Source organism: Motacilla alba, chromosome 4 (assembly GCF_015832195.1).
Source record: "Motacilla alba alba isolate MOTALB_02 chromosome 4, Motacilla_alba_V1.0_pri, whole genome shotgun sequence".
Classification (NCBI taxonomy): domain Eukaryota; kingdom Metazoa; phylum Chordata; class Aves; order Passeriformes; family Motacillidae; genus Motacilla; species Motacilla alba.
The window spans coordinates 57,409,912-57,422,386 of NC_052019.1; the positions used below are offsets into that span (position 1 = coordinate 57,409,912).

The window sequence follows — 12,475 nt, forward strand, 5'->3', positions numbered from 1 at the left end:
TATTACAGACAAGTCTTTTAACTTTAACTGGGTTTAATATAACATGAATTTGAAATGAGGATGACTGTAAATAATTATGGATGTGATTTAATGGAAATTCTAGTTTATACTTTTCAATTCTCCACCTGGGAAGTTAAAGTGTCAATTTGTTGATAAGCCATCTGTGGAGTATTTTGGATTAACAAGTTGATGAGAAAGATTAGCTTCTGCCTGATTGAAGATTCTCCTGTCTTCCACAGCTGGGTGAATGCCTTATGGGACATCAGACTGAGGTTCTTAGCTGGACTCAGAGCCTACACAAGGCCAGGCTGGATGGGGCTCTGAGCAACCTGGCCTAGTGGGAAGTGTCCATGTCCATCTCTGTTCCATCTCTGTCCCATCCCTGTCCATGGGGTTGGAACTGGCCAATCTTTAAGGTCCCTTCCAATCCAAAACATTCAATGATTCTATGACTGCATCTCCCATGATGTATTACACTTGCCTCCCTAATAAACTACCCTTATGTCTCTATGGATAATTGCTAAGGCAGCGTTCTCACTTCTCATGGTATATCTGATTGTACATTTTAAGGAAAAATGGCATGAGTTCTTTTCAGAGCCAAGTTTGAGAAAGAACAAGAATTTTTATTTCACAATTTTTTTCTAACATTTCAAGAGCTCTGTTTCTTTTTTGCAAAGAGGAATGGAAATCTGGAATTAATTATGCCTTTCAGAATTGCCTTTTGATAGTCTTCTGAAAATTCTTTGAAAGTTTAGTTGAAAGTAACAAACAATTTTTTTATATTCTCTTTATTATTTTGCAACATATTTTTCTATTATTTTTCTGTCACTTCTCAGGAATTCCATAGGTGCATTTGTCTTGGTCTATCTTATACGATGAGCTGAACTATGGTTCTGATTTGATGAATGAAATTTCCTTAGCCTACATGAGAAACTATTTTTGTGCTGCACAGAAATATTGGATAAATAAAGGCTATGAACAAAACTGCAAAACCTTGACACCAATGTCTGTCAATTTCCACATGTAAGAAGGCAGAATTAAAATAAACTTTAAAGCTTAATTCTAGCTTTTAGTTATTTTTCAGTTATTAAACTTCAGAATTACTTACAAATTACCACATACAACCACCTTGTTGTCTGAGGTTTGCTGCAAGAATTGTGATACAGGGAAGCATTTATGGCTTTATAAGGGAACTCTGGTACATCTGATAAGAAATGCAATTATTATTATTATTATAGTCCATTTTTCATATGAACCATTCAGTAATGTGGATGCTTGCATTAGGAGTTGGGTTTTAAGTCTGTTAAATGCCATTCCTGTTTGCACCACTAGGGATCCTAAAATCTTGGTCACCTTTCAGCTCCTCTTGTTGAGTGACAGTGTGAAAGGTGGCCCTTGGAAACAGCATTATTGGATAATTGAAGTGATAGGTTTTTAATGAAAAAATTCAAGCGCCTTTATTTTTATTAGAAAGTTTTTATACCCTTCTAAAGTTTATTTTAAAAGATTATTTTAGTTTCAGAGTCAACCTCATGTTCAATCATAGATTCATATCCTACATATAAGTGGTTTCAAACACTTCATACCTTTCAGGTCAGATGTTCACTTTTAGGACAAAACAGGTCTGAAATCAGAGTAAACAACCATTCAGCTGCATATTAAAATAACAAATAGTAGAGTGTTAAGATGGCTACCTTGTATAGAAAAAAATGTATAATACCTGTAATTATAATTGAATATCGGAAATAGTTACAATCACTCGCCTAAAACATAATATAGCCTTAACTGTTTTGATACTACCTTCAAAAGAGAAGTAGATAATGCTACTGGTACTCAAATCCATTTTTCAAACCCTTAGAAAGAAGCAGCTATAAAATTGTAATAATTGGCAATGTAAGATCCCAGGAGAATTGAGTTCTTTATTCTGTTATGTGTTTACACCATTAACAAAGGTATGATGCTGGGAAAAAAGTAATTATATAATTTATGTCAACCAAAGACGTGGTCACAGGTGTTTGATGTTTTTAACCTTTCTTTGTGGTACAGTAGGCTCAAAAGCTCACTCCTTACTTTCTACAATTACTGTAATTATACAGTGGATTCCCCTTATTGTTAAGTGGATTGCAATGTGAGTAATATTTACTGTCCTTTGAAGACATTCTGGATGTATTAAAGCCCCATTACACTTCATTACCACAATATATCCACTGGAAGTATCAAATAAGTAGAAAAAAATCTTAATAAATTGAGTTTTACAGGAAGGGTGACAGTTATAAATCCAACCTTAATATACCAAAATAAGACAATTTCATTTTCAATCACATTTTTATACCGCCAGGAGCCAAACAGTCTCCTCTTTACCCAAAACATACCCATCTCAGACATTCGAGGTGTCAAAGCCTAAAGCCCTGTATCAGTAAGAATTATTTCTCTGCAGGGAAAAGACAAGCAGAAAATAGAAGTTTTATATTTTACACAGCTGTAGAGGTAGAGTTAAGGCATTGAAGAAGAGACAGGTTCCTTTTCTTGTATCAGGTGGCTTAGCACATAACTGAAAGCTGCTGATCACCTGCATTATCCATCACTGCCATGTGTACTTTTTAGCAAATAAATTCAGATGCAATGCAAAAAAAAAAATCTTTAGAGAGCTGCTTTCCATAAAGGCTTTACACTGGCAGTACAAAGGCAGCAGCAGAATAGCCACAGCACCACTGTTGTCTTGGTCGCTCTGAGCTCTGGCAAGCCCTTATGGCTGTTCCTGCTGCTGCTCCCATGGCTGAAGTATAGCAGAGCAAAAGGAACAACAGCAGGTACTCACTACAGACACTGCTGTCCACTGTTTTTTCCTGAGCTCATGGAGCTTGAAACACTCTAGACCAAGGCTGTCACATTATGAATGACAAAATTTTGACTGTTATTGGGAAGTCTTGAGCTGTCTCTGCTTCCAGTTTTATGCACTTTAGAGAAAAAAACATAAAAATTAGTTCAATTTCTTAGAAACTGGCCTACATAAGGCTGACATAAACTGCATTGCCTTAGATCAGAATACGCTTAACTCCTTAAACCATTAGTTAATGAAGCAGATGAAGCAAATTAGGCTGCTTTTTACCTGTTTCTTTAATAATATTTTCTTAACAATTTTACTGTTATAAAGTGAAAGACATCTACCCAGGAAAAAAATCAAGCGTTCACTGCTCAGACAGCTCAAGGAGATGTTTTCTTGAACAAAACAGAGGGATTTTTGGTTAGTTAATTGGTATTCATGCTTACTTTAGTTGCAACATTATCTAAATTTGAGTAGTCCACCCAGAACATTAAAAATCTAAATAGAGAAGGTACCTGACAGCAAGCAAACATGTTCATCCATTTTGTCTTCCGTAAAGGAAGACTCAGCTAAAGCATTTCTAATCATGGACATTTTTAGCATCAGAGCACGTGCGTAAGTGTCAGAGCATTCTGAATCAAAAATTATTTGGCATATCTGAATACCTTCACCAACAGAATTAATGATTATATATACATGGGGATGCTAATTAAGCACATTGGCACTGATCTTGTAGCTGATAGAACAAGCAGCATGTTTTGTGCCAAAGGAGTATAAAGCCAAGCCAACAGCACACAAAAAGGTAAGGGCACTTACAAAAGATACCCTTCTTTAAAGGCAGAATTTTTCATATGCATAGTGTGTATTTCTCAATGAACTACCAACACAAGTAGGAAATTCTGAGGCCTTGGAACAACTACATTCTGGTTTTCAATAAATTCTTATCAGGAATTCCAAGAAGCAATGAATGGGTAGCCCAGTGTGATGCAGAAATCCATAGAACCTGCTCCATGCAGGACCTATTATTCAGGTGTATGTCTCCATGTAGTGACCAAACACAGCAGAAACCCAGAGGTAGCACAAGAATTGATCACTGAGTCCTGAAGGCAGAAATTTCCCAAAATGGAGAAGGGAACAGAAATCCATCAGGAATCTGTTCTATTTACAAACTGCAGATTCCCAGCAGAATGTGTTTAATGCACATACCAGGGTAGCAGTTAAGGAAGAGATTTTATATTCTAGGTCTTAGTTCAAGATCCACTCAGCCTTTAACTCATGGCTGTTCTTTGGGGAGTGGGACATATGCTCCCATTAGTGCACAGCTCCTCCCTCATCTTCAACTCCTCATCTCATGCCTGCCTTGCTGGTCTGTGGATTTGAAAGAGTGTACAGTACTTAGAGACTTTAGGTTTAAGAGAATATTTTAGTGTGTTTTCTGTCTTTATTTCTCAACCAGCTGAACTCTACAGATAACAAGGAATTGTTTTGATTGTGCATATTCAGGGCTTATGGGTTCTGCAGTAAGTTCTTAGAAATCCTGTCACTCTTTTTAGCAACACACCAAAGAAAACAAAGCTGGAAGAATAACAAAAGAAATATTATGCCCAGGGATTGAAAAAATTGCTTTCAACAAATCACCATGCACATAAGCACACCTTAGCTCATTTCCCTGAAGAAGAGCAGCTCAGCTTGAGAAACAGTTTACCTAAAAGGATGGGAAGATAGCCAACACCATGGAAAATAATCCTGCTTTGTAAACAAATACCACAGGAGAGATGCCTGGAGTTGTTAGGAATGCTTTACTGCTAAGTAGATTTTTGTAATAAATATAAGCATTTTAACAAGAACCTAAAACTTAGGATTTCTTTTTCTACCAGTTAGTTGAGACAGAATGTTCAGCTGCAAAACCAGGGCATTTGTTTTCTTACTTTTCAGGATCTCTTGAAGTATAATCTATTTTCCCTTTTGTAAAAACTATACATTCCCTTCCATAGCTGCCTAAGCAGGAGAAAAACACTGCAGACATTCAGTGAATTGCATGAGACCCTTTGCTACCTTCACCTTTACTCAGCTGGACTAAGATAAGCAAAATAGCAGAAAAAGCTCTGGCAGGGCAATTCAGAGTAAAAAATGTCTTTGATGGTTCTCATGCATCCCCACATAACCTTTCTTCCTTCCAGGAAGAAAACCAGTCAGCCTTCTATCCACCCAAAGTGGAAAAAAGACAGTTCTTGGTTGCAGCAAAATCAGGAATGTATTTCCTGCAAAGAAGAGATACAGTGTGTTTTCTCTACCATGCCAGGGCTGAGAATCTAAGTATCAGGAAATAAACAAATTATCCTAAAGCTGGCAGAAGCTTGAACAATCACCTCACCATATACTCAGTACTGATCTTATGCTCTGCATTATAAAGGCTACCCTCATTCTTTGTTTTCCTCTACTCTTTGTTTACCTCTAGTCACTGTCCTTTCAAAATCTGTGGTTTTTCACTTCAGCAGTGGGAAGGAATACTTAGAGACAGACTGTGCTCCTCTCCACCCTGACAGCTTTCATTCTTCCCTGCAAAGTAGTGGAGCACAGCTGACTTGTGAAGCAAGAAATGGATGAGCTTTGTCCAGCAATGCAATTCTCTCCTGTATATATGGGTTTTAGGAAGAAGGGAAATGCTTGAAAACATGCAATGAACTCTTACCCTATGACATTTTATGAGGACAGAAGGGTCCTGTTCAGTCACTACAACCAAAATAATACAGCTGAGGACTCAATACATCCTTATTCCTAACAAAACAGTCTTACATATCAGACATAGGTGAGACACTTCAGTCAGAACCATCATCTTTTGTCACTTAATGCAGTCAACTCAGTGGTACAGAAGACAGACACTTCTGTGCTGAGCCAGATATCACCAGGATTCCACCCAAAACACCAGATACCTTGTCTGGCCCATGCCTTGAATCAAACTAGGGCATAATTAATTGTAGAACACAATTTAAGCTTTATCCAGACAGCTCAATATCTCCCAGGGGAAACTAGCCTTAAAAAAATAAAAGGAAAAAACCAAAAAGCCAGCAACACCAAATGTGCTGATGTAACAAAACCAAAAGAATTTCCCTTATCTTTCATTTTGGGCTACGTGGCAAAGAAAGAAAATCACCACAGACTACTCTGCTTTTGTAACTGCTGATCCCCAGTTAGGAGATGTTGGTCACTTACACAACTGGATTGTATCTATACAGACGAAATCTGCTGGCTTGGTCCCTTTCTCCATTACTGTACAATTGTAACTTCAGTTGTGGAATAAAGAAGATATTTCTATTTTTCCTGAAGACAGAATAGAAGCTGACTTCCATGGTTGTGCTAGAGTTGTTCCAGCAGTATCATGTGGAACATTTAAATGCCATGAAACTCAGGAGAGTGTCCTAGATGGTGGCAGCATGAGTGGCAAACACTGCATGTAAGGAACACAGTTCAGTTTCTGGGAAGAACATCTTTTGTGTCAGCACAACAATGTTCCCACGTGGATATAGGAAGAGGCAGTCTCTAGAGCAGTAGGATGAAATCAGAGCAGGAAAGGGCAGGTAGGAAGCCTTTGCTGCCATCCTCAATGCCGCATGGCAGAGAGAGGGGACCTCCTGACACGCTCTTGTTGAGCTGAAGGAGTTTTGATAGAGCAGCTCAGAGACAGTTCCTATCCAGCATCCAACCAAGCCCATCTATTTTGGGCTGAGCTCCAGGGTCATCATCTGCCTGCAAACACACAGTATCAGCCTGGCATGAGATAAACACTGTGGCTGCACATGAGCATGCTCTGGGCAGTACTCATGTGGTAGGGTTACAACATTCTTTCTTTCAGACTATATATAAATTGCTCGGGATGCACAGTGGGACTTGGTGTTTTGTACATCAGCTACCATACTGAGGGGGGTTACAAAACAGCAGCAGCAGCAAAATAAAATCAACTGAGTGACATTTAAAAATCACTGCAAAGGAATGTTCTCAGTGATGATGTCTTGTTTGTCTTCAGCTGCCACTCAGGGCAGAGAGGCCATATAAAGCAGCAGAGAAGGGAGGATACTCAAGGAAGCTGTGGCTGTCAGGTCACTTTGTGAGTTTTTAAAGAGCAGTCTTGATTTCTGATTTCAGTGCAAAAATATATGTTGACCACACTCTTTTCTCAGGAATTGCGCCACAGTATGAAATACTCTTAAGTTGCAAACTGCACAAGGGAAAAGTGCATTTCCTTTGCCACATGTCTTATTTTGAAACCTCAGAGATTTTGTAAGTGGGTTTGCAAAGGCACAATCCACTTCCACAACTCATAGAGAACTGGGACACAAGTAGGAGCGATCAGTCTGAGTTCTTCTATACTAGACCCTTGAGAGAAAATGTAATTTTCTAGAACTTTATAATCATTTTGTTTGGATATTAAAATATGTAAAAGCACTTAAAGAGCAAAGCCAGTAGTTCCAGTTCTTGTATTGCACATAAGTAAATCAGGATTAATTAAATTTAATTCCCGGGTTCATTTTTTTAATACAAAATAAATGTGTTATTTCCTTCTGAAATTTCTATACTGTGCTAGGGCAGAACAGAGGGAAATTGACTTGTTTTGATGCAAAAATTAGTAAAACTAAAGACAGGATCAGATTTGCTGACTAAAAATATCTACAGAAGAAAAAAATTGGCACCTGATCCAAGGGGAAGTAATGAATGCATAGCTGATGCGGAGTCATAATGGAGTACACCCCCAGAAATGATTGCAAAGTGAATCTTGAAATCAAGAAACCCTTATTTCTGGTCCCAGGGATTTTGATTAAAATCCACTTGAAAAGAATGTCTAATGATTTGGTAGAGATTACTTCAATTAGTGGGAAGTGTAAGAAAAAAAAGGAATAAAATACTTTTAATCTCAAAAAAGGAGAGCTTCCTGGGGTGTGGGGTTGAAGCGTACATGCTGGAAGCATGATAAAGCTTCCCTGTGAGGAGTAATGAGTTAGTGAACCTTTTTCAAGTACAACCCTTTTCTTTTTGAAGCTAATATTTGCCTTGTAGTAGCAGAGTTTCACAGTCACTACAAAGTGCTCGTTCGTTTCTGCTGCTGGTGTGGCTACAGCCGCAGTCAGGGTGCTGAAATGAATAGGTGCCTTTTGGTTGCCTTTTAAAGTGTGATCTGTAATGATAAATGGGTTATGGGGCTCTGGTTGGCACAGGGGATTGACAGAAGTCTGCTAGAGCTGCTTTTCCATGGCAGTGCCATTTATAATTTAGCCTTCTCAGCCTGAGAACTGCTCTGATTTTACCCAAACCCAGCCAAGAGTTTGAAGGTGAAATACCGTGTGACTACTACACATGGTTGAATTGCTATGGGTCCTGATCATCCCTTCTTTTTTCAACTTTTTTCTTTTTTTGTGATAAAAACTAAATCTTATATGATAGTTCTAGGCAAAATGCAGAATACTCTCTGCAAACATTTGTTACACTGTCGCAAACCTATCTGGAAAACAATTCTGCTGGATCTTTAAATGTATTTCATTCAGTCTATAAATACAGATAGAATCAGAGGAGCTAATCAAGAGCTTGCAGATATAAACTTATCACTTTTGCTACTGAAGGTACTAACTGCAGTTAAATCACCAATCCTAGCAATCCAGTCTCTAGCCTTTTAAGAAAAGGGGGATTGTCTTTCACCAAATGTGACTATCCTAAACTGGGATACCATAGCAAAGGTGTTTCTGCACGTAAGTTTGATCCACAGTTTCCACCCAGCTGGCTGAAAGCTGTGAGTTGCTAAAATCTGTTCTGAAAAACAAGTAATCAAATGACATTAATACAGTCCTAGAGAGACATAGGCAATGTGGAGTGCATAGCTGCTTCCAGCATTTTTGAGGTATCATTTGGGGGACAAAATCACAAGTAACTCAGCATTGTGATAAATGACTATAAAACAGAGGGAGTGCAAAAAACCCACAGCAGGACTATGAGGAGGAGATTAATTCCTACTTAGGTAGAATTTTGTGATAAACACTACAGCAAAGTTCTCTGAAAAACTCATGCTACGAAAAACCAGAAAGGTAACACCTGCCTTAACTAAGATGAAGACAGAGGTGAATTTGAACTTCCCACAGTTAACATTTGTATTGCTAAAAGTAGTGTTTATTAGCATACTTCAATTTAACACTAATTTAAATAGAAATAAAATGTTTGCTTTGAATACTATAGTCCTGAGTTACAATCAGAATTTGTTTTTCTACTTCTACAGCTAGAATACACCCACTTTCACCAAATAAGTGTGTTCCAGGATCTAAGCCTCTTCTAAAATATATTTCTAGTCCTTGTGGTTACAAAGCTAACTCTCAAAACATGAACTGCTAAGAAAATCTCAGCAGCAGAGACTTAGAGAAGAAGACGAACAAAATGGTAGTTCTAGAGTGAGGAGCTTTAGTGACTTTGTTTTTCAATAGAACTATTCATGAGGGCTTAAATATCCCTTACTTGAGTTAAAATAGCTAAATTAGGGCTCAGTACTTTGAATGGACTCAATAATTTTTAATTTATTACACTTACTTACATTGAATATTGCCAGTTTACTGTTAGCACATGTAAAGGGTGATCTTCTGTGACTCTGCAGCCAGTCGTAGATTTGATTATCCTGAATAATTTTGTGTCCTGTATTTTGTCTGTACACTTGCTATCAAAGCCCAGTTCAAAGACCAGTTCAAAACTTTAACAGTTATAGCTAGAAATATTACAACTTATATGCTAATTCTTCACAACTGTGCACATGAATCACTGTACTAATATTTATTATGTAAATGGCTCCTTGGCAATACTGCTCTAAGCCTCAGTCACTCACATCTTTCCAATGGAAGCCTTTCTGTTGCCTTGAAGCACAGCCCACATGTTTGCACGGTTGTCTTTAAAATGCAATATGGAACAAATTATGCATGCACAGTGTTTTCTTCACACTCCTCAGAGTCTGGCACTGAATATTGCCATGAGTTACACAATGGTACATTTATGATGACAAGAATCTACTTGCGTGCAGCACCAGGACTTGGCTCTGAGGTATTTCATTATGGACCCCGAGTTATGTCGAGACTGCCTGGTTCTGGGACATGGTAATCACAACCATTTATGACAGGCTTGAGTTGGATTTTCATTATTCAGTACTGCTGGCAGGCTCACAATGATTAAAAAAAAATTAACAATGCAATTTACTATTGCAACACCATGAGGTCAACATTTTACGTAAACTTCCAACTTCTGTGCTTCCACAGTAGCAGTTAGTTCCCAGATCCACTCAGTACCAAGGATATGCTTGAGGTATGGAGAATTCAAGGTTATATTGGCTGTGTCTAAGTCAAGAAATAACTACAATTGTGGCATACTTGCTAGGCTACTGTTTAAATATTCTGATTATTTTGTATCTTCTCTTTAGCTCCTCGCTCAGAAGTGGCCTTTTGGAAATACAGAATTCGGACAGTTTCTTTGCAAATTCCTTCCCTTTATCCAGAAGGCATCAGTGGGAATCACAGTCCTTAACCTGTGTGCCCTTAGTGTGGACAGGTACAGTATGTTTTACTCAGTATGTTTTACTCTTTTGCCACTGTTCTTGCATGATAAAGAACAGATTTCCTACATCTGGGAGCACTAAGCATGGTCTTCTTAGCAGGCAGATTACAATACAGATATAACTTAGATTCTGGTTTTTAATATTCTGGCTAATGCCAAGCACCACATTTGTGGCTCAAAGTAAATTAAAGTCCTTGGGCTAATGAACTTTACATGTTTTTTAAAGGTATTTAAAAGCTCTGGTAAAGCATTATTTCAACTTCTTTTACCAGACAAAAATTTACTGGGGCTTGACTCAGTATTCAGATTTCTTTCTTTCATATGAACTCATGGGTTTTTTTTGTGTTTGAACAAGATCATAATCTTTAGGCTTAAAAATCAGTTTTTCAACTCACTGCCTATGGACAATAAACAAGGGTTTATTATGATAACTTTCAAAACTAACAGAGCTCTACTGAAAAATATGTTGGAAACTTGCTTTGATACTTTGACATAGGCAGTTTGAAAATGATTGCCTCTGCTATTTTTTCTTAATACATAAAATGCAATAGCAGATGAACACTTGACTTCTGTAAAAGTTGGTTTTATGTCTTAAGTTACTTGATTGTGTTCTACTCCAAAATATCAGTACCTCAAAATACAGCAAATACTGTTAAATAAAACGCAGTATGTGTATAAGGACAGGGATGCAAAGAAGCTTTAAAATTAATCTTGGTTTGGCTTTTCAGAAAAAAATGTATAAGGTTTGCAGTGCATAAATCACTTGGTAGTATCCATACCTACAATACAGTTCCTTTCTGCATTAGTACCTCATTAGCCAAAGACATAAATAAAAAAGAAAAATTAAAACAGGTAATACAGGTAACTGTTCTACTTCCATTTTTTTGAGTTTGAGAACAACAAAACCAATTCTATTTCTCAAACAATATCTGCCCACCATTAAATGAAATCCCTCTCTAAGGAACAGATCCCACTCTAAGGAATAGATCATAGATCAAGCACATGAAACAGACAGTTTGTTAGATGAATTCTGACAACTGCAGTTTCACTAGATGAAGTTCCACAGTCATATACATTTTAATAAATTGGAACTAACTCAGCTGAAGCTATCTTTTTGTAGATACATATACATTTTTACAAGGACTGATTTGCTAATCTTCACAACAACCAGATGCTGTTTCCATTTGAGTATAAAGTCCGGTATGGGATCAGACTCAAGACTATTTAATTTCCTCCCTTAGCTTAGACACTTTGCCAAAGACATATTCTTTATCATCTGTTGCTACTCCAGTAAGTGGTTGCAGAGGATGTGTGCTAGGAAACAGATGTATAGAGCCAGATTCTGATATTGGCTAACAAGAACTGAATCTAGCTTCAACCATCATGAAAGCACAGAGCACCTTCAATAAGTTAGGTTAGACACTGGAAGTTGGGCACATAACACAAAATTCCACATCAGCTAATGCTTGCTTTCTAGAGTGGAAAATGAGTCCATATGAAATAGTGTGCTGTCACAGCTGGACTGTTTCTGGTCTATGGGCAAGTTAATTCTTAAAAAAAATTCCTGAAAGTTATCTTGTTTATAATTATTTTGGGTCTCTATGTACTGTACTGCATTCTATGGCACATAAAAGATAGAGTCAATCGGTAGAGTGAACCCAGAGTTCCATATTTTTAGTCGTTGTTGACTCTCTATCCCTGTTGCAGACTACAGTCTTAAGTTAGAACAGGATTCTTTTTTTTCCTATCAGGAAAATCCCTGTGCTAACTACTGCATCCTATTGTGAAACTCCCCTCATTACTACTGCCCTGGAGTGACTTGCCCTGACAGTGTATTAAGGTTTAACTGTGCATGCCCAAGGGGAACAATAGCCACTCACATGTGGAGAGGGTTTTAAGAGGCTGGCAGAAAGCCAGCCATTCATCCTTCGGAGGAAGCTCACTTCGAAGTTGCCTCAGATGGCCCCCAGGCATTTTTAAACTCTAGGTCACGATGGTGACTAGTGTGACTCTTTTTCTAAACAGCGCCTGAGTGTGGCTAAGAGGAAGGATATTTCCCTGCCTGAGTTTTTACTCTTG

At 37.8% G+C, this 12,475-nt stretch overlaps 1 protein-coding gene across 1 annotated transcript in view; it reads left to right on the forward strand.

The window, feature by feature from the left end:
• Positions 1-12,475, forward strand: part of EDNRA (endothelin receptor type A) — a 37,354-nt gene that overhangs the window by 7,371 nt on the left and 17,508 nt on the right. Inside the window, exon 3 of the mRNA XM_038135807.1 lies at positions 10,263-10,390. Coding sequence (XP_037991735.1) covers positions 10,263-10,390 — 128 coding nt within the window. The remainder of the gene's footprint in view (positions 1-10,262; positions 10,391-12,475) is intronic.